Source organism: Gallinula chloropus (genome assembly GCF_964237585.1).
Source record: "Gallinula chloropus genome assembly, chromosome: 4".
NCBI lineage: Eukaryota > Metazoa > Chordata > Aves > Gruiformes > Rallidae > Gallinula > Gallinula chloropus.
Window position 1 is genome coordinate 25,749,600 of NC_140088.1, and position 21,718 is coordinate 25,771,317.

Genomic DNA, 21,718 nt, shown 5'->3' on the forward strand with positions numbered 1-21,718 from the left:
TAATTGCTGTAGGCTCCATACATCTTGGAATGACCTAAGGGGATATCAACAAATCACTTTCCACTGGGGTATAGTAACAGCAATGGCATAACAGTGAAATCACTGGCAAAAACTAGGGGAAAAATTCTTTTAAAGTATTGGCATTAACATGTTAGTGAGCAATTCTTTTTCCATTTTAATGGTTATTAATGCGTGTGCTTGCATTTAACATCTGCAAATCCTCCCTTTCCACTTTTCTCCCAAAAAAACAATTGGTGGTGCAGTAACTGGATTTTATGTGTCTATCTCTGGTTCCCTATGGACTTGAGATCCTGAATAATTTTTTCTAATACTGACACCCAAAATGTAAGCCACTAGTATTAATACCTTCTCCACCACCATCAAACAGAAGAGATCAGATAAGAGTAATCTCATTTTTAAACAATTAGAAATCTTTCTTGATTACGTGTTCCAGGTTACTTATTTCTAAGGATTAAAAAAAAAAATCAGTGTTTAAATAAACTAATTAGATCATTTTGCATTTGTTGGTGAAAGTATATAAACGCATTTGGAAATATCCCTAGTAAGGGTCATTCTTGTCTATTTTTACAGAACTCTACAAAACCATAAGCTAAACCAGTTTTTGAATGTGATGACAGATATTTTTCCCAACAATTCTGTTTGACCAATTCTAAATATTTAGTGGTAGATTTTACATTACTCCCATGTTTTGTTTTCTCATAGGCAGTATTGAACCTCAAATATATCATCAGGATCTTTGCTAGATTGCGTAGTTTAAAAAACAGTTTTCTCCATGATTTCACTATAATACTGTTCGAACAACGTTATCTGGGTAATGTGCAGTGAACCATATTGCATTGGGAAAACAAAGCTCTCTTCTCCCCTCAGGTACCCACACATTTTGCTGACAGTTGTTGCCATTGTAATCAATGAGAATTTGAACCTTTTCTAAATCAAATTTTTTTGTTTGTTTGTTTCAACTGTGTTCAACCATTTTTAAAAGCAGCTGGTTCTAGCAGTTACAGCATGATTTTGGGACTAGTAGGGGCAGATTTTCTTGCAGTTGTCAATCTTAAAGCATTTATTTCTAGTGTATCTAGAGCATCATGTCTGAAATTTGCTTGCAGGGAACTCAGGCAACAACATAATTTTACAACATCATTCTGAAACTTTCTTTAACAGAAAAACCCCTCTGTGCTTTGCAAGGAAACTGTGGCTGACAGAGTTGTAGCACTGTTGTGTTTTCTTTAGAGTAACGTCTGTCTTTAAAGGCATTACTCTTTCTTCTCCCAAAGACTTGAATACTTGTGTAGGGTTTCCCCCTCTGTATCAAAATGATTTTTTTTTTCCCTGAGGAATCTAAATGGGACAACAACAAAAAATATCTATGTGTATTCAATAACCAGTCACAGTATCCCATAGTTTAATCATTTAATGTGTTTAAAAAACATATATATATTAGAGAAGAACAAAGACTACAGTATATATATTAAGACAGTCCATATTTAATCAACATTTGTAGGTGCAAATGTCTTGCTATTACAAACCATGCTTTTGAAATGTTCTTTTGTTTTTAAATGATCTTGTGCCAACCACAGGTACAACCATATTTGTGGTTTCCCCAGGATACTGAATGATGTTCTGTAGTGGGGTCAAGCGCTCTCATGACATTTAACCATTGGAAACGAAAGAAAACATTTGTGGTGTGAAACAACAGCCCATACTTGACCCTCCAAAGCATATCCATTTATAAATGGATAAAAGTGACTATTTAAAGTTGTTTTATAAGGGAACCACTGTGCCCACCAAAACCCCCTAATTTACTGTTTCAAAAGGCAAATGATGTGTGGGTACAAGAACATGCATTTTTGAAGAACGTCTGTGGTGTTCCTTGTGTTGCATTTCATCTTAGTGGTAAAACGACAAAACCGAGTTCTAAGGGGACATTGCTGCCATCCTATTTTTAATTCACCATTATGTGTTAAAATAACCATTAGTTTAAAGTGAACAATCACAGCTTTGCTTTCAATGGTTGATCAGGTATTTCTTTTTAACCAGTTTATAATTTTACAGTTTATTTTGCGTAAAGGTTGCAGCTCTAGATGTAGATTAGGGAGCTGGTGGTGACTCAGCCACATTCCTTTCCTGCTCCCTGTTTGCTGTGGGGAAGAGGATGAATGAATGAGAGAAAGTGTTATTTCACCTTCTTTTATGATCCCCTTATGTGTATTGCATCAAAAAATTAGTTGTTCGGGTCAGCCAAGACTCCCCATTCTGCCCTCTACCTTTTTGCATGTTTGCAGGAGTTGGCACGAGGTCATAGTTTGAGAGTACTGCTACAAGAAGGTGTGTTCCTGTCTATCCTTGTTTCCCTGCTCAAGCAAAGCAAGGCAATGACTCTCAACCCCTTTTTGTTTAATTAATTTTTTTTCTTTTTAATACCCTTTGACTTCAAGCATAATTATAGCTTATAAATAGCTTATAAATATTAGTAAGTGTCAAAGTGCACTTGCCTGTATGGAACTCTCCAAAGGTTATAAAATATGAGAAGTTGATTGGATCTCTAGCAAAACAAATCAGCGGTAAAATGTGTTTTTGAGGCATGAGAGATTTTGAGAATGTATTTTTAAACATCTGGATGTAAACAGATTAGTTGAAGACAACTTCAGTAAAGATAGCTTTCTTGAACCGTCTACAAGCATTTTGTCAAAGAAAGCTGAACTATGACTAATTCTGAGTGGTATGAATTATTAGGTGATGAATTTTAAAAGTAGTGTCCAGATGTAAATAGTGAAAGCATCCAAAATATTACTCAGCAGCTGCAAGAGCTATAGGAAAAGCTGACATGACAAATTTAGTCATTTCTTAATCACTTTCGTTAGGCGGTATTGTCAGTTCCAAGAGGCAAATTTTCATCTTGATTTACGCCTATAATAGAAATGGCTGAAAACTGAAAAGTTCTCAAAACTGTTTACTTACAAAACACCTTTTAGGTCATTTTGAAAGCTTCCTATGACCTGGCAGTAGTGTTCTTTACACATGGGAGCTCAAAAAATATACTCTTAGACAGCTTATACCAACAAAGCAATTTTTTCCACCAAAAAAGTAACCTTAAAGTGTGTGCTAGTGGTAAATACTGGCTTAAATATATTATTTACAGCTATATCAAAATTTATTAATTAGTTAACTTTGGTTTAAATAAAATTGATTGTTAAAGCAGAAAGTAGAGGTTGATATGAATTCTATTCTGCAGTAGCTTTCAGATAAAAGAAGCAGTGACCCAACTCATTAGCCCTTTGATTTAATATATTGACACTTGGGTACGAATAATTCCGTTTAGTGGCTTTTGCTTCCCAGGGATCAATTTAATTAGTTATAAAATGTGACTTCATGTCAGGAGCCAGAAGAAATGCTGACGTTAAATAAAGTCATACGCAATTTAAACAATAAAGCTATCGATGCCTGGTTAAAAGTTAATGATGCACAAAAAATGGCTTAATAGAGACAACCTCAGCAATGAAAGTGATGGTAGGAAAATTAAGCTAAGTGGATGAATGAGAAATGGTGATGTTGTTGGATTGTTAAAACAAATTCATGGATGGCCTGATGGTTCATTTCATAGTACTGTATATTTCTGATTTAAATATGTGTTTGAGGGCAATCCTGTAGTTTCACATTAGGAATGACAAGAAATGTTCTGAAATCTTTCTCCTTTAGATTCTAGAAAAGGACAGACAATTTACCTGTGCATTTTCATCTTTGATGTATCCCCCTGGGTTATCTTGGGTGACCCAGTATTAACCATAATGACCTCCCATTATAACATTACAAATACTAATATTTGCACAGTTGGTTGAGACCCCAGTCAAGATCAGTGTCTTATTATGCTAGGTGCTGTTTATATACCGTGCAAATAAGAAGGGACAGTTTGTGCCCTGAAGAAGGGTAGAAGCTAATGTTAAAGCACCATATCCTTTCAAAACACATTTAAAGCTGTAGACGTAATCTACTTACGCTATCCAAGCAGAGTAAGAAGGCTTAGTGAAGAAAATAGCAACACATAAAATTGTTGCAGGTACCATTTGTCCTTCATTTTTCCTTCTGTTGCTCATATGAACACACAGATGAACCAGAGCCATTCAAGAATTATAGTTCCATTGTTTTCACACTTCCTAGTCTGCTTTGAGCATGGCAAGGTAAAATCCATGCCAGATGTCTTAAGTAATAACCTGCAAATCCATATGCAGATATTGGACCAAATTCATAAAAATGTAATTCTTGTCTTTTTACAAGTAGCGTACAAGGATTTTTTCAAGTCGTGGTGGGTTGTTTCTATTTCAGTAAAACAGAGTTCAGATTTAATAGTGAATTTCATTTAAAGATGTATAGACACTTAACTGAATATGCTGAATAGAAGCTAGGTCAAAAGAAAATGTAGAGAAATGTGATTCTTTAGCTGAAAAATATGTTAGTCAGATGCTCTCCGACACAGAAATTATAGTTAAAAATAACACAAAAAGCTTTTTATTTGCTTGTAATTTATCAATGTTCAGATGAGATGAGTTAGTCCACCTGTGAGGAAAAACCTGATATCAAAATGACCTGATGTTGAGCCAAGCCATGTTATGTTTTCATTTGCATTAGTCCTTTTGAGGCAGGTGGATTCTGATTAGGAAGAGCAATTTTGAAAAGGGACAGTAGTAAAAAGGCAGTTAGATAATAATTTTTTAAAATTGCACACAATTGGGCTGGTCTAAAGACTCCTGGAAAGCTTAAAGCCGAGCAGCAGGCAGCGGTTATTACCTGCTAAAAGTATCAACAGTAGCTACGGTAACTTGCCGAAGGATAGAGGGGATATGCCTTAGAATAAAACCTCTGTGTGTCAGAGGGATTTTCAGACTGTACAAGAGTTATGTTTTTTTTACTAATGTTAGGCAAACTGTTTTGTCTTTGCATTGACTTTACATTGGCCGCAGCCTACACAGAGGGAACTGCTGGAAAAAAGGGGGGCATTAATACTTTACTGTGTGCGGGCCAGCCAGTAGTTAGAGAGGGGGCCCATGTTTTCTTAGGGCTCAGATGGCAAAGCTAAGTATTCAGCCTACGGCAGGAAAAAAGTGCCTTTTTTGTTTTCTGGCTGGAGAGTCCAAGCATTCCCAAAGGAACACAATGAATGGCCCATTTTGTCAGACACTGTTTCGTAGACATAGAATTCTTGTTTTTTCATAATTATTCTTGCCCGTCACTGGGTGTGCACATGACATTTGAGCGTGTTTTAAAGTCTTAACACACTCATGTGCCTGCCATAAAGTTACTCATAACAATCCAGGCTTTCTGCAGACAACAGAGCAGGGTCTGTTGTTTTCACAAGTCACAGCAGCTGGGAGGCAATTGTGAAGACAACAGCTTAATCTAGCTGGAAAATACAGGAAGAAGAGAATATACACTCAATTTCCTTCCATATTATTGCAAACAATGCAGAGGGCTTTTTTTGTTGTGGCTTTTTCTTTTCTTTGCTCTGGGTGGTCTGACTGAAAATGTGAGTGGCATAAAATACACTAGCAAATGTACTTTGAATTTTCAACTTGTTGCATTTCTGTATTCATGCTGATGTGCCCAAGTCTGTTAAAGAGTGAGAATATTAATCTATGTGACCACTTTAAAAATCATACAATAACAGACTTATTCTGACCTCATCTACACAGTGTTTACACTGGTGTTGCTTTACAACATATGTTGCAGTTGCTTCTGAGTTACACTGTTATAAATGAAACTGGAATCAGGAACTTAGACAAAATTTGATTGCTGAAAGCTTCCACTTGAAACAACACTATTTAAAAAATAAAGCTCGGCAGTCTTAGATGCGTGAAACTTGTATTTTAGCTTATGTGTAAAAGGACAAGGGCACTCGGTAATTTGTTTCTTTATTGCGTGCTTCTGAATCTGTAGATTAATCATATTTGTAAATGCTTCATTTATTTCAGAAACACATTTACAAACAAAGCATGCAATAAATTAATATGCAAGCTCAGTTAAAAAGCATCATAAGTAGGCAGTGATCAGATAGTTTTTACCCTAACTGTATTTTCGGGTGAAGTTTTGCAAAATCTTCGGAAGGGTGTTGTTTTGTTTTTTCTTCATGCAAGGGATGAAAAGTGAAGAGGATCATATACTTCAGTTGTTATGTCAACAGAAGAACGACTAAATTAACATAAATCTAACTGGAGAGATGGGGATAGCTTAGCAGTCGCCATTAGATGTGGTTTCAGTGAGGGTAGATGTTCCTTTTAAAGAAAAGGCGATGTTTATCCAATTGCAGTAAAGGTACCTTCCTTTTCTGCTCTTGGGAATGCTACATACAGCAGATTTCCAGTAACCATGGCAGACAACTCAGATGGGAAAGATTTTTATTATGCATAGCACAGAGGTTGTAGCAGCAACTGGTAACAGCAAAAGCCAGTCAGACTGAGTATGGAAAACGAATGAGTGATTTGAACACGGTCCAGACTTCCAGGAGAGAGAATCGAGATCAAGTTGACGTGCTCTGAAAAAAATACAGTATGAACGCTGAGATGACTTAGATGTACATTCTGCTGTTCATTAAAGAGCTGCAAATAGTACAATACCACATGCACCAGGCAACTCCAGGACAGCAGTATTGGGGATGCACATACTATTGGAAACGCAATGGGTGTTACTCTATTCAGCCACAAAAAAAGTAGATAGCAATAATATCACAAAGACTTCTGATGTATTTTAAAAAAAGCATGAATGTGGAATTCAGGTCTAAGTGTGGAAGCAGTTAGATACGCTACCATAAGCAAGGTCTCTTCCCCTGTTTTCCTTAAAATATAATATCAACACCTCTCCTCTCTATCTCCCTTAAAACTACTGTACCAATGTGGTCCAAAATAAACATAGAGCTTAGCTGGTCTGTGCATCTCATGTTAATCCTGTTCAACCCATTCTCCCTCACATCTTAGATACCTTATATTGGTATCTTATTTTCTTTATTTTCTTTTGTTTCAATTTTGGAGTAAGACTGACTTTCACAATGGGAATAAAGTCACACTAAAAACTATTTTGAAAATGCATCTAAATGGAAATGGACAGTGGAGACAAGCAGGTGCTTACAAAACAGGAGTTTGGGGAGGAACGTTGTTTACCCTGCAGACCTTTGGATGCACTAGGAGTGCTTTTGAAAAGCATGATTTGAATTTGTTTCAGCTGCATGTGTCTGTCTTAAAACACAGATGCTTATGGGTCTCTTAATTTCCTTGATATGATTCTACTTTTATGTATAAGCTTTTCTTGTATTCATGACAATGACCTTTATAAAACCAAGAAAGCCAAAAGTACTTCTCTATGGTCTCCATCCTCATTATGGAAATTCATTGAAAACTGTTGGGAATGACTTTCTTGGTATCAGTGGCCTAGAAATGAGAATTTCCTGACAGATAGCTACTTTGTATACACAAAAATACTCTCCAAAAGAGATTGTGAGAGTGAATGCTAGGAGTTATGCAAGGTGAGGAGTAAAAATATTTAGTGAAAGAGAAAAAAATTATTTGATAAATAGAAGAGAGAGAAAGAAATCCATCAGTAATGGATATGAGTGATAGAATGATTTTCAAATGACTTCTTTTGTTACTCATGTTGTCTACCACCATGGTTATCCCAGCTGGCTTGCCAACTTCTTCACTCAGCAGCGAATCTGTTAAACGTATCATGCTCAAAGTACATCTTTGCAGAAGTAGAGGAGGTCTTCACAGAGTAAGCATCTAAGAAACACAAGGTTCATGCGTCCAAGAAAGTAATTGAAATGATGACCATAGCCAGATGCGGTTTAGAACTCTGAAATCCCAATAGAGGGATTTGGAGAAGAAGAGGAAAGCATATTCTACACACGCACACATGTATATACACACACACACTTCTCTGTGTGTGTGTATGTATATTTAAAAATATTTATGCAAAATACATATGTATATGCATATATAAATATGTAATCTCCATAGAAATACACAGATCTGTATTTGTGTACATATGTAGAGTATGTTTTTATAGTATAAATCTATAAGCCTATCTATGCACTCATGTATTTATATACATATGTAGAGAAAGATACCTTTGCTTTCACTTTAAGAAAATGCCTAATAGGAAAGTTTCTGCTTGTTAAGATGTGTGACTTCATAATGGCTGTTACTACCCACTGATTTTCATAGTGTATACATTTTAAAAATAGTCTCCTAGTGAGTAAATAAATTTCCACAAAGGCATCTTCGGTGTACTTAAACGTTCTCCACATGGGGACGTAGTGCAGAACCATACAAATGTACTGAAATGCCATGCAGTTGTTTGTTCTGTATAGTTGAACCCTAAAGCAGAGCTTCAGAATGGAGCAGGGTGGTGTAGAGGTAAACACACATTTAAGACTTGGAACAAAGCTATTGAAAGAAGCTTTTTGTCTTCTCTGGTTTTGGCAGTCTATTTGGATAGGCATTTTTGCAGAGTTCCTTCTCTTGTTTTCTTATTACCTGACCAAGTGACCAAAACTATGGCAAGGGTACTTTCTAGACCTGGCTGTCACTACAGCATGCCATTGCAGGTCATGGTTTTGCAAGATGATGTTATGGTAGACTGATATGTTGAACTTTGAGCCACCAAGTCAGCCCTCATCCTTAGTCTCAATTTTAATTTTTTTCCTTTATATTTCTTTCATTCTTATTTCCTTGTATGTAAAAAGTGTCAGCACTTACTAGTTCCTACTTTGGAAGAAAAGTAGCACTTCAGCTGCTCCTGCAAATTCTTTCGCCCTCTGAGCAGTGATTAATATACAGGTTTAAGAAGAATTTTTAAACAAAACCTGGAAAAAAAGGAAAAGAGCAAATATGCAGGCTAATGGTGTACCCTGAGGTGAGCAAAATGCATTTTTTTAACAAGCCAAGCATAGCAAAAAAGCTATTCTACAGTGAAATTAATAATTACCAAAAAGATTTGCTAGCATTATTGTTGTATCCATTATGAGAATATGGGTAAGATGTTTAAAAAACATGGGAAGTGTGAATCAAAGCCCAAAGATTCCAACTGGTCTCTAATTTTTAATGTGAATTCTATTCATATGCCCCTGGTGCATAGCCTGAAATACAGTCTGTGGATAACAACTGCCTTTAGAGTTGTGCCACTTAACCTGAAAATTATATCAGTTCCTCTGATAGTATGGATTTCTAATTTTCTTTAGCATCCTGCTTTAACAAAGCTTTAAGGGAGGAGGGCATCTTAGTGCCACTTGTAGAAGGTGCCTGGCTATAATGATTTCAGCCCCAAATATTTTCCAAAGGCAAGGTTTGTTTATTAACTGAACCCCATGCTGAGATTCAATCAATCTAATACAGGCTTAGTTTGAAGTTGAACATTCAAACGTATGCCCATACATCTTGGGCATATATCTTACATAATGATGTTGGCCCCAGACATCTTTCTGGGTTTGTTTATGTCTGTTATGGATTCCCCTCATTATCCATGCTGTTTGAGGGATTCCCTATGGATTCAGTCAGTTTATTGCATACTTTTTTAATTTTATGCCAAACTGAAAGCTCTGAGTGGCAGCTTCTTTGGTAGCTCCATACAGCTTCCTCTCAAATCCAGAGATGAATGCTGTGATTAAGGCTAAATAAAATAATATGGAAACCAACATGCTGCAAAAGGGTATGTAAGAAATGCCTCGGGAGAGGCAGGATGGTTATAGAAGTAACGTGAATGATAAAACGTTAAGATGTTGACTGCTCTTCCCATTTCTTTTCCTTTTAATTACGGTTAACCATTAGAGCCACAATTCTATGATTTGCAAGATCTTCCTTACTGAGCATCTCTAGTAATAACACTGGGAAAACTCATTTATTAAATTTCATCGGAGTGAAGGGATGTTTTAATATGCCAGTCGCTAAGCACATCTGTGTGTGCACACAACTCCCAGTAACATTAATTGGAGTTGCATATGCAGATCAGCCGGAGAAGAGAGTCTTAAATATAGAAAGCAGAGATTGGTATGGGCCGTGCTCCATTCTCAGGAGTGTGTCCTGCTCCACTGAAGTAAGTGGCATTTTTGAGGCTCTCCTGAGACGAACATTGCCCTTCTCATGCTCAGCATATAGTACATGTTTAGTTCTTGTAGGGGGGTTTACTAGGAGTAATGTATAGCCAGAAGGAACTAGAACTAGAAGATAGGTTTTTCTCATAAAGCCTTTACAATATGAAAATGGTTGTTTTCAATCTGAAAACTCAGATTTATAAACACTTAATTCATCAGTTCCCTGTGCCTTTCATTTGAAATAAACAGCCAGCAATATTATTTTAAAATAAAGCAGAAGGTGTAACACAAATGAAGTAATGTTTTGAGAAATACGTGATTGATGATTAAAAAACAGAGAGAGAAGGGGTGGGGGGTGTCAGTCCAGCATTCATTAGTCAGGCAAAACTTGTATTTGAGCATGCATTAAGTCAGAAAGACGAGACAGTGTGTCTGGAAAATTATTCTTTCTTTGAGATGCAGTCTCAAAAATATTCCCGTATTTCTTAAATCTGAAGGCATCCTTTGAATAGCTTAGTTATTTCATATCTATTGATGCTAGAGAAAACAAAAGAAACTTTAAAACCTGGAAACATAAACATCATTGAACCACCCCCTTAAAAAAAAAAAAAAAAAGGAGGGGTAGGTGGGGAGATAAAAAGGAAAGAAAGAAATCACAGTGGATGTTTTCCAGTAGGGAACATGCTACACTGTGTAAAGGGGGCTAGTGTAACAAGAAGTCATCTATTCTTGATTTCTTTAGACAGCTAGAGCTTTGTGCCTTGTCTAGCTTCTACGTTTTAAGAGCTTGTTCTGTGTAGCAGAAATAATACAATAAATGGGTTTAACCACATTTGTCTCAGCTAGACAGTCTGCTTTGTCAAAGATTGCTGGTACAACATAAACAAATTATGTGTTTGTAGTGCTTTTCAATGAAAGCCTATCTAACAGAGCGGAGATTGTGTTTCGGCAGCTGTAGATTTAATCTCCTACCTGTCAGTTAGAGCAGGCATTTCCTGAGCAGATAAGGCCTGGCTGCAGAGGGGGGAGCAGCCACAGCTGGACAAAGGGCCATTGTTATTGCCCTGTAATTCTATGTAGATTTGTCTGTGCATTTCATCACACCAACTCTGGGCATGTTGCAGAGGAGCCAGCCCTTCGCTGCAGGTTCGGTGGGCAGAAGGGATTGCTGCACAGCTTTGTGCTGTTGATTCACATCGATTGTCATGGGCAACTGAAGAAAATATCCCAACTTTGAGAGCAGCGTCGCTCTAACGTGAATGTGATTACAGGATTCAAGGCAAAGATCTATTTGCAAGCTGAAAGCGTGCTTTAAATAACGCTGGAGTTCTGACAAATCGGGGGAAGCCAGAAAACGGGAAGGTTGGCATTCCTTCTTGAATATCAGGATCCTCTGCAGAAAAGGCAGCACAGCAGTGTGGATTTATGTCTGAAGTATAGCTGTTGCTGGAATTTTAACACCCAAACTTGGACAGAAAATACCAAGTGCTCATTTTAAATAGGAGTTTCCTGGGTTTCTGCCTTACTTTACCTTTTTAATGATTTTGTGCTTTCAAAATGTTTTTGTAGATGAATCATAAATGCTGTAGAAAGTTGAGGAGCCAATATAACTGATTTGAGCCAGGCACAGTTGGCATAGGAAGAAAGCAGGCTGTGTGTATGTTGCTGGAAGTTTAGAAACTCTCTATTGCTTACTCCAAAACCTGCAGTAAATACTGTATACCTAGTAGTGGTAATCACCTTAGTCATACTGTGCAAACACACTGGTCTCTTGGAGCCTTTTCTGAGTAAAGATGGTCAGATCATGTCAAAATCTGAGGAATCCTAGGAAGAGATGGCACAAATTAATTTTTGCATGCATTCAGTATTCTGATTTGACTTTGATCTCAAGTTTTCTGCATTAAAGTAGTTCTCCATGTAATTGCCTTTGATAACCCTTTGTGTTTAGAACTAGACACTCCATAAACATCACATGATTTCTGGAAGTTATCTAGGTTACTCTTGTGTGTTAACTCCCTTTCAAAAATATACAGAAGCAAAAATATTCTCAGTAGATGTATCTTCTTTGACTTACTCTCTTGAATATTTCCCACTTAGGCTGGAGGAAAAGATAACATGTGCCTATAACAAACGAGTAAATTCACAGAGAGCTAAATACCTGAAGAGATCAGCCATAGGACTGCCTGGGATTCCTTTTTGCATCTGTGACTCCACCCTTGTATCCTGCCAGTATACAAGTGTTTCAGGGCTAAACTCTGTAGCACTGGCATGTGCTGGCTCAAAAGCTGCCTCATTCTTGTTTTTCTACAGGGCTTGTCTGTCCTTAGCCATAGCTCTGCCCTTTGGGTAGCTCTTTCTACAACTGTGTGGTAAGGTGTAAAGGTTGCAATGGAATGGATTTATATCTGCTATGCATTGTCACGTCTGAGACTGGGAGAGAAATCAAGGCCTCTTTGAGTGTCCTTTGTAAACTGTGGATGTAAAACTGTAAAGTATCTAAAAGCTTGAGGTGCTTATATAGTTGCAAGACAGCATAGTTATAAATCTTAGAATGTCTGTGAAAATATAGCAAGCTTTAAAAGCAGTATGGTGATCAAGAAGAAATTCCTCCCCTAGGGAAGTAAATGGTGGAACTCCTGTTAGCATTAGCGACCCCCTATATTTCAGGTATAGTCTGTATTTGTTTATATAATAGAAAACCCCCAACCTGTTCTTTTGTTCTACTTTTTTTTACCTCTTATAGGGCAGAGAGAATTTGAGCAGAGGCATTGAGACATGATTTTTCTTCCCACTTCTGCTGGAGCTATTCTTTAAAATGAAAGAGTATCCTTCCTTTAGCAAACATCAGTGTTCTGACGTTAGATTTATTCTTTTTTTTATACTGTACATTGCTAGCCCTTCTACTGAGGGAATTAGTTTCATGTTAATAACTAGTGATGGCTACTATTCAAAAAAAGAACTCTTTCTTAAAAGGACGTGGGGGGATAACTCGGCTTGAAAGCTCCAATATGAAATGCAAATTTTAAAGCTTCTCTTGCTCTAAATTTTTCCATCAACAGGACATTTCAATGTACTCCCCAAATCTTGCATATTTTGATATCACCATAAAAACATAAGCTAATAAGGAATTTCTGACATAATTTATATTTAGATTTGAGCTGAAGTAATGGCACTTCCGTATATAAAATATCAACAAGTATCATTAGGCTGCAATATTTTTCTTATTTTGGTATGAATAAGACAAGGTGCAAATGAGAAACATACATCTTCACTAGTCTTTGGAAATATCTGAAATAATTGACTTGCTCAGTCTTCTGTGATGGCTTGGTGACCACTAACTGTGACAATTTGCATAATAGTCAACTCTTCACTTCTGTAGAGATAACTGTTTGTATCTGATTAAAATTAGGACTGTTTTAGTTCTCTTGACTTTTCGAGAAGTTGCAGAAATAGAGATTTGCTGTTATGCTTTAACCAAACAAATGCACACATGGGGATAACAATATGCTGAGTTTATGCAGATTTTACAACACAAATCTGAATAAAATACCCACTAATAGACCCTTAAGGAGTAATAAACACACATGAATTTTCCTTAGTTGCACTTTAAAGTGATTTTAACATACTACTAGACCTTAACAATAATATTTAATTGACAAGATTATGCATTTGTATGGATTGAAAAGGTGGTAGATCTCTAATTCCAAATGAACTATAAATTCACTTTTGCATAACATGTTTTATTTATTTCTCTATAGCAGAGATGTTCTCCATCCCTCCTAGTGAGAGTTTCTTAAAATACAGACAATTTAAAGAGATTTAATTACCATTTATCATATTCTTAACTTCATGAAATCATCTTTAGTTGAATTTTGTATTTCCAGGTAGCTGAGGAGCTAGATAAAAACAGGGCATTACAATAAGAAGCTAAGAGAAATTAAATGAGAGCTAGTGTTTAAATCTATTCTGTTTTCAGTGTTTGCTCCCTTCTTTATTTCCCAAGTAAATGGAATTTAAGTTTAGTTAATTTAAAGTTTCAAAGTAGTGAGGAAGATATAATAAAAAATAAGGATGCTCTGTTTCACTCTATGATCATGGCTGCAATTTTCACATTAATGTTGTGGCCACTGCAGTAGACTTAAATCTCCAAATTGTGCTGAACCATTGGACAAATGGAAAAAATGATAGGGGAAAAGAAAGAAAATAGCAGTTACAATCCATTTACAAATTCAGTAGTGGGCTACATGTTTTTCATAGTGTTTCCCATATGAAATGTTCTCACTTTGCAAGTCTATGGTATCTTTTTTACAGTTTATTTGCCAACACGTCCCCAGGGATCTCATTGGCAGATATTTTCTTTGTGGCTCATGTACTTTCACGGAGAGGAAATATTTTTCAATTAGACTGTAGATAATTAGATGGCAGATAAATTAGAACATAATATACCTCCCTATATAGATATAGCTCCAGTGATTCTCTGTTACTAACAGGAGCGGAAAGTAGTCTCTGCATAATTTTCAATGTGCAAGCTACATCAACATGATTTTCAGTGTCTTAGCTACACTGAGGTGCCTGCGAGATCGCTTTTGGTCTGTTGGAGCCCACCTTTCTCAACTGCCATTCCTCCTCATGCCAGGTCATGGTTGTTTCCCTGGGATTATTTATGCTAGAGGGGATTTCTCAAGCACTTGGGTCCACTCTCACATATTGTTTTACATTAGAGAATTTTAGTCATCAGTGATGCATTACTTCAAAGCCTTGAGAGTTCGTAAGTTAGCATTTCTGAGCTCAGAACAAAAGGCCCAGCCACTACTCACACACAAAGTAGACAGATCCTTTATAACTGGTCAGTTAACCCAGTCTTAGTCATTTTACTTCATCAGAACAGCACAAACAAACCAGATGGACCATTCTTCTATAACCAAAGAGACCGTTTTATTTTTTTTAGTACAATTCTTCTGCAGTTTTTCCAAATAGATCATTTCTGGGACCAGAAAGAGGCTCAGTGATGGTACAAGTTAATTGCAATATTGGCAGAGTTGGGGAGGAGATTTGGGCCCAAACCTGCAAACGTCTTGGTGCATAGCTAAATTTAATAATGGAAGTGATCTTTCACATGTTTTATAGTAGTCCCTACTTCTTTTTGCAATGTGGTGTTTACTTTCTTGCAGTCACCAATGTGACCTAGTCAAAATAAAATTCAAATTAACAGAGCTTCTTATATTTCTTCTCTTACAAAGCACAGCAAACCCCAACACTAGTTATTGAAATAAAAAAAAATATTACAATGCTGGTATAAAAACAGTGCTATGTGTTTAAGATTTTTTTAATGAATCAACCTAAAATGTAACCTGTTGAGCTGTAGCCATTACGTTCTATCATAGAAACATGTACTTTGAGCGTTCTGAAAACGCACATTTTTACATGATGCACTGCCATTACCTGGAAAAATCTTCTATTACACTGGAGTTTTTAAATGAGAGAGTAGAAAATTTCAAATACTTTTTTGCTATGGAAATTAAAAGCTTAATGACTGCATAAAGAGGTTCAAGTTGTGTCTGGCTCTGGCTATACCAATTATTCAAGAAGGTAAAAAATCCTAGGTAAAAATTACAGTCTAAACTATGTAAAGTTTAAACCCCTCTTGTGAATGAATTAGGCTTTTAGGCTGCAACATCACAAAGGCACTGCACATCCTATACTAAAAAAACCCCCAAAAAAAGTCATTTTAGTAAATTCAAAGACTGGCTTCACAGCTACCATGTATTGGAGAAGTCTGGTAGATTCAGTACAAATCTCAGGATTTCTATAAATTGAGAGGAGGGTCCAGAGGTTTTATTGATGGAAGAAGTGGGTACAATGGTTTTGAATAATGATGATGGACTATTCTAGGCAATTTGAACATATTTAGCCTATCACACTGGTTTATGCTAGTACTGATTAGAATAAAAAACCAAAACAACCCAAAGCTCTAAGGAAGGGATAAAATATAAAGATTATGCTTACTATCTCCCCAAAAGATGGCACTTAATTCTCCCCTTTACTGAAGTAAACAGTGTGACAACAGAGAGGCAACTTGTCAAGTTTGATCTTGAAAAGTTTGCGAGGAATTCAGCTGCCATTATAGGGAGGGATTTACTGCTCTTGAAACCTGCGATCCTCCCGGCTAAGCAGAAATGTGTGAGCTGTGTTTTTGCTTGCTCTGCTGCCATCCTTTTCTCTGAATGCCTTTCCTTCTCTGGCTGCAGTGTTAGTTGTTGTGGAGGCAGCTTTGGTTTCTAAGGACAGAACCCTTCCTATTCCTTTGTCTGAATGTACTGTGTTCCTTATTCAAAAGAAGCAGATCATTTTCGTTCAAGGCATTATTTTTCTATGACACATCACTTTGGCTTCCATTTTCCAGGCACAGCACTAACCATCAGTGACTTTTTAACAAAGAGGATTGTCCAACAAACTTCTGAGATTAGCATTCACATGACAGTAGGACAAAGTACTGCAGACTTGCCCAGTTTATCAAACGGGCCACCAGCTTTTATTATTTCAGGGAGAATCAAATTGGAAGTTGCTTCTTGAACTAATCAGGGCTGATTTGCTCTAAAGTTGCTTCCTGACTTAGATCTCAGGCAAGGAAGTACTGTAATCAGTTCCCAAGGGCCATCAGAGTTGTGATGGGATATTAAAGGAATGGTACGCTACCTTTAAAGAGCTCCCTAATCTCAGTAGTTTCTTGTGTTTAACACAGTTAAATCTGAGCTTGTTGTATAGAAACATTTTATGAGGCAGCTTTATGTAAGAGACGATCTTACTCGAGGTTGCAGCACTGAATTTTGGAAAGAATATACTTGGGTTTCCTCCGGGGTTTGTGTAATTCAGTTAAAAAGATAGACTGGTAGAATTGTTTAAAATCAAACATTTACTACCCGTCAAAAATTAAAAAAAAAAAAAATCTTCATGAAAGAGAAAATGAGTCCCCCTGAGTGTCACTGTTTGCATATTAGTCCATAGTACGGGCTCTGCCAAGTTACTCTCTGACTGACTGCTGCAGATGCTCTTTCTCAAGTATTCTGAGTGAGATCTTTAGTGCAAGTCTTCGGGGACAAACAATAGCACCTGTTCCTCACAAGATAGCAGCCCAGTTAGTCCATTCATGTATCTTTAATGAAGCTCTGGGGCAGATGGCAAAAAATGGCATCATCAACAACTTAGCACAGAGGAGACAAAAGGGGAAAGTGCCGATCCAACAATACGCTATTTTTACGAATGGGAAGAGACAGAGTCAGAGTGTTTCTCAGGCATCTGCTACAGTCTTGGTTCTCAGAAAGACCTGAGGAACATCTTAGCAATTAAAATTTCTGGGCATGTAGCTGATTTTATGAGGTACAGTAATCAACCCCTCCTCCCAATTTCTCTCCCCCTCAGTAAAAACTAATCCAAAAATACCCCAGCCCCCCCCCCCCCCCCCCAAACTACCAACCTCAGAAAAAAATGTCAGTAGGTGACTACTTTTTTTTGGGGGGGGGGGGAGGGTATTAATTTTACATCTTTAATAGTTCAGTGATCAGTGATAATTGTACATTCTCTTCCTTTTTAGTCCTTACTTGTGGTTTTCAGTTGACTTGTGTTGAAAATCAACACCTATGTGAATAATAATTCTGGGTGGAACCAACATTTGCATAGGAATAGTATTTAATATATGCCAGAGGGAAAACCAATAGGCTGGAATGGTTGCCATGCCATGTGGGCTTTTCTTTGGCTGTATATCTCCCTTAAGTGTCAACTCAAACTTACACTCTACATGTAAGCCCCCTTTAGCCAAAGTTACATGGATTTATATAAACCGAGGACCTGATCAAATATTCAGAGTAGTATTTCAAGGAAGCATAGCAGATAGCCAGAACATGTAATGGCAATTCTCCACACTTACAGAACTGCTTTTACTTGGGAGTGTAAAAAAAATCTGTTTTGATATGGCAGATGCTGGATTGCATTGGGAAATAACCATTGTAATACTTGGTTATTATGTGTTTCAAATTATTTTTATGATGCTGCAGTGTGAAGTATTGCTGTGGGTATGCACGCACCATCACTCTAACCACAGGACTCAATCGGATCTCTGTGTCTTGTGAGATCGTGGCTGTGTCTTGTACATTTGCAACCCCAAGGAAATACTTTCTGTGTGTGGTGATTGAAAGGGATCTTAAGCCTTAAATCCATTTGCTTAGACTGTAGTTGGGAACTACTGAAAATGATTGTATGTTGGATTGTGTTGAATTCCTTCCAATACAGCCTATAGTTGTTTTTCTCAGACAAAGCCTGTGGTTCTCATTTGCTGTACTTCTGTAGAGCCAGGGTAAAGGAACACCACAGAGCAAAAGTAACACCATTTTATCAGAGGTAGACTCCTGTGCTGGGCACATGGGGATCAACTCCAATCTAACCAAGTTTAACTCATATCCCAAAATGCACAGCCAGGCTTACCTCAGCTAAAATGAGAGAAATAGCTGCTCAAAGCTTTCACGCCCCAGTGCCATAGCAGTAATTGCACAAAGACCTTTTTATTATAAGTTGATTTTCCTGAGAAATGGATTCAAAAAATACTGTAAAGTGTTTATTTTTTCCTTGACCTTTATTAACCTACATCTTAGGGCTTTCCCAAGAGAAAAGTTGTTGGTAAATTAACCCTCATAGACACACACAGTAGCATTTCTGCACTGCATCAATGGCTGGGAAAGTAATGGAGATATGACAAGAAAATTTGGCACTATTTAAACAATGTCATAGGTCAACATATGGGATTTGACAAAAAAAAGTTTTTTAGGAATTAAATGAAAAAAAATTGCTTGAAGTGTACTTTAAGATTTTAATAGTACTTAATGCCACCAATTGTTGGTAGGATGAGAGCAAATATTTTTTTTTCTGCCTAACAACTCTATTTCTTCCTACATGTACCAGCTTTGATATATATAATATAATGGTTATTATATGTTTGTTTAACTACTAATCAGAAAAATCATAGTCAATCCTTTGGGTACTTCTGGGCATAAGGACTGATGGATAAAAACTCTTTGTGATCCTAGCCACTGTCTCTGAAACACATGTAGCATAAATTAAGGAACTAGGAAATTAACATGTGGATTTAACAGATATGATTCTATCACATGTCCTGTTTTCTATAAGCTCAATACAAATGCTAGTATAAGATGAAGAATTTTTTGCTTTTGCATATTTGTGCTTTTTGATACATTTATTAAGGTCAAATTAAATTTGATATAGTAGGTTTTATTCTGAAATGGTCTCTGAATACAGCTCCATAATTACCAAGCTACATGATAGTGCATAAAGCTATAAAACTGCTTAGACAGACAAGCAATTTATATGTTATAGTGAGGTGTGTATGGCAAAGGATGTTAGTTTAATTGGGAGCCAAGATGTTGGAGCTTTAAATCTTAAGAGCTGGAGTGTTGACTAGAAGCCTATTTAATACTGTGGTGAGATTCTGAAAAAACATACCTGAGTTGTTGGTGTGTGTGTGTATATATATATATGTGTATATATATATATATGAACAATACAACGTTGTAAGATCTCAGAATTACAATTACCCTACGGATACTAAAATTTGAACATCAAAGTAGCTACTGTAGTGTTAGGTTACTTCTAAAATGCTTGTCACTCCACTTTCTGTCACCAAAGATGAGAAAACTTGTGAAAAATTAATAGAAATACGTATCACTCTTCTTTGTAAAGAACCTATGGTATATTAGAAAGGTTTTGTACCTTTTTACCTTGTGTCAGGACAGGGAATATTAATTAAAAAAAGAAAGAAAAAAAAAATCTACCAGGAGGAAGTAGGAAAACATGCAGTTCACTGAGACTGTTACACCTTTGACACTGAGGGAAAACAATGTTAGTGAGGGCTTTGATGTGATAATGTGAAATTGGCAGGGATTACATTAAGGCGAAGGTTCTGTGGGACTGTGTGAACACAAGAACACTATCAGTGCTGGAGAAATACCTGTCAAGACAAATTTGTGCTATTTCTGATCAGAGGCTCTCTTCTGTTTAGCAGGTTCAGGGTCACATGCCTCCGCTCATGATCCCAATTTTTCCACACGACCAGCGGACGCTGGCAGCGGCTGCTGCGGCCCAGCAGGGATTCCTCTTCCCCCCAGGAATAACTTACAAGCCAGGTAAGCTGACAGGGATGGGAAGCTATTTACCATTTTAAGACATTAGCTGTGGTTTCTTGTGTGATCTGTTCTCATATTGCTGATGTTACACAACAGACATAGCTGGTTGGAAATAATGTTGAGTTTTGCAACTCCACTTGAAAACAACTTCTGTTATGAAGGAGTTGGATGGAGTATTAGTTATTAAACATCGTGAGTTTTTTTACCTTTAATCCCCACAAAATCATTTGCTCTAAATATATTGGCCCACTTGCCTAGTAATTTGCATCTGGTCTGCCCTGTGTTGCTATACAAAGGCTACGTATCTTTAATTAATTCTGTTATCTTCACTGCACTTGTCTTTTGTGCCAAAATTCTTACTCTTAATTAGTGATAAAAGTCAGAGGAAGTATAATTTAATTAGCAGGCTTCAAATGGGCAACTTTTTTTTTTGATTTTGATCTGAATAATAAAAGGTTTCAGTAGTTCAATCCCAGTCATCATTCAGACTTGTAACAGGTCACATAACCTTGCAGTGAAATATGTTTTGAGATGATTTAGCAAATGTTATGATTTCTTTCTTTTTTCCTCTGAGTTTACAGGACTCCTGGGGAATTCAATTAGGGATATAATGGTTTGAAGCTACTTTCAGAGCTTCCTTGTAAACAGGGCTTTAAATGTTTAAAGACACGTTGCCAAAGGAATTCAATGTAGGAAGATAGCTAAGTAAATAAAAGTCAACCTTATTTTCATTTGTACATTCTTTGTAAGTGACCTCAGTCCAGAAGCAGGAACCTTATTTTGCTCATTAATAGTATTCCCTGTCAAGCTGTCTTTAGCATATTAACCTGATAACTAATAACTACAAAACATAAATACCAGTTTCTTCTTTTTTTTTTTTTACATTAAATATGAAATGTACAAAGTAAAGCATTGATTCTGCTTCCACTTGATGTTAGTGGCATTTTTGCCACTGACTGCAGCAGGAGCAGGGTCAAATCCAAAGTAAAGCCTCATAACAGATGATGTAAACAGCATCCTAATTAAAAGTCAGGTTGAACCTAAAATCTTTTCTACCAAGTTTACTTAATATTAGATGAAGTGAGGCCAGGCAGAATTTCAGCAAACATTTCCGTTTGTCCCACTCCCTTCTGTCTCTTCAGTCCTCTTTAAACACAGAATCTTTGTCCACTTATTATCTTATTTTCAGGCTTAAAAACCCTCAAAGTTTCTTTCCAAATTTAATAAGTTGGCATGCTTTATGCAGGAACCAGTTAATACAGCTCTGAAAGTCAGCTGGCTCAACATGGCACAGGATGATGGGTATTCACACACATCACCACCTCACAACAGTTGGGGACCTAAGTGAAGAATATTTTGTCTCCAAAAGCGTAAGAGTTGCCAGCTGTGGAAATTGTCTACAACACTCTGGCTAATACCTTTATTCTCACAGACAAGA

At 36.8% G+C, this 21,718-nt stretch overlaps 1 protein-coding gene across 2 annotated transcripts in view; it reads left to right on the forward strand.

Annotated features, from left to right (window-relative positions):
* SOX6 (SRY-box transcription factor 6) overlaps positions 1 to 21,718 on the forward strand; it is a 238,176-nt gene that overhangs the window by 122,493 nt on the left and 93,965 nt on the right. Inside the window, exon 7 of one of the 2 annotated variants that reach the window (XM_084263308.1) lies at positions 20,157 to 20,280. In XM_084263308.1, the coding sequence (XP_084119434.1) occupies positions 20,157 to 20,280 (124 nt within the window). The remainder of the gene's footprint in view (positions 1 to 20,156; positions 20,281 to 21,718) is intronic. The other variant, XM_084263307.1, reaches the window with a different exon arrangement.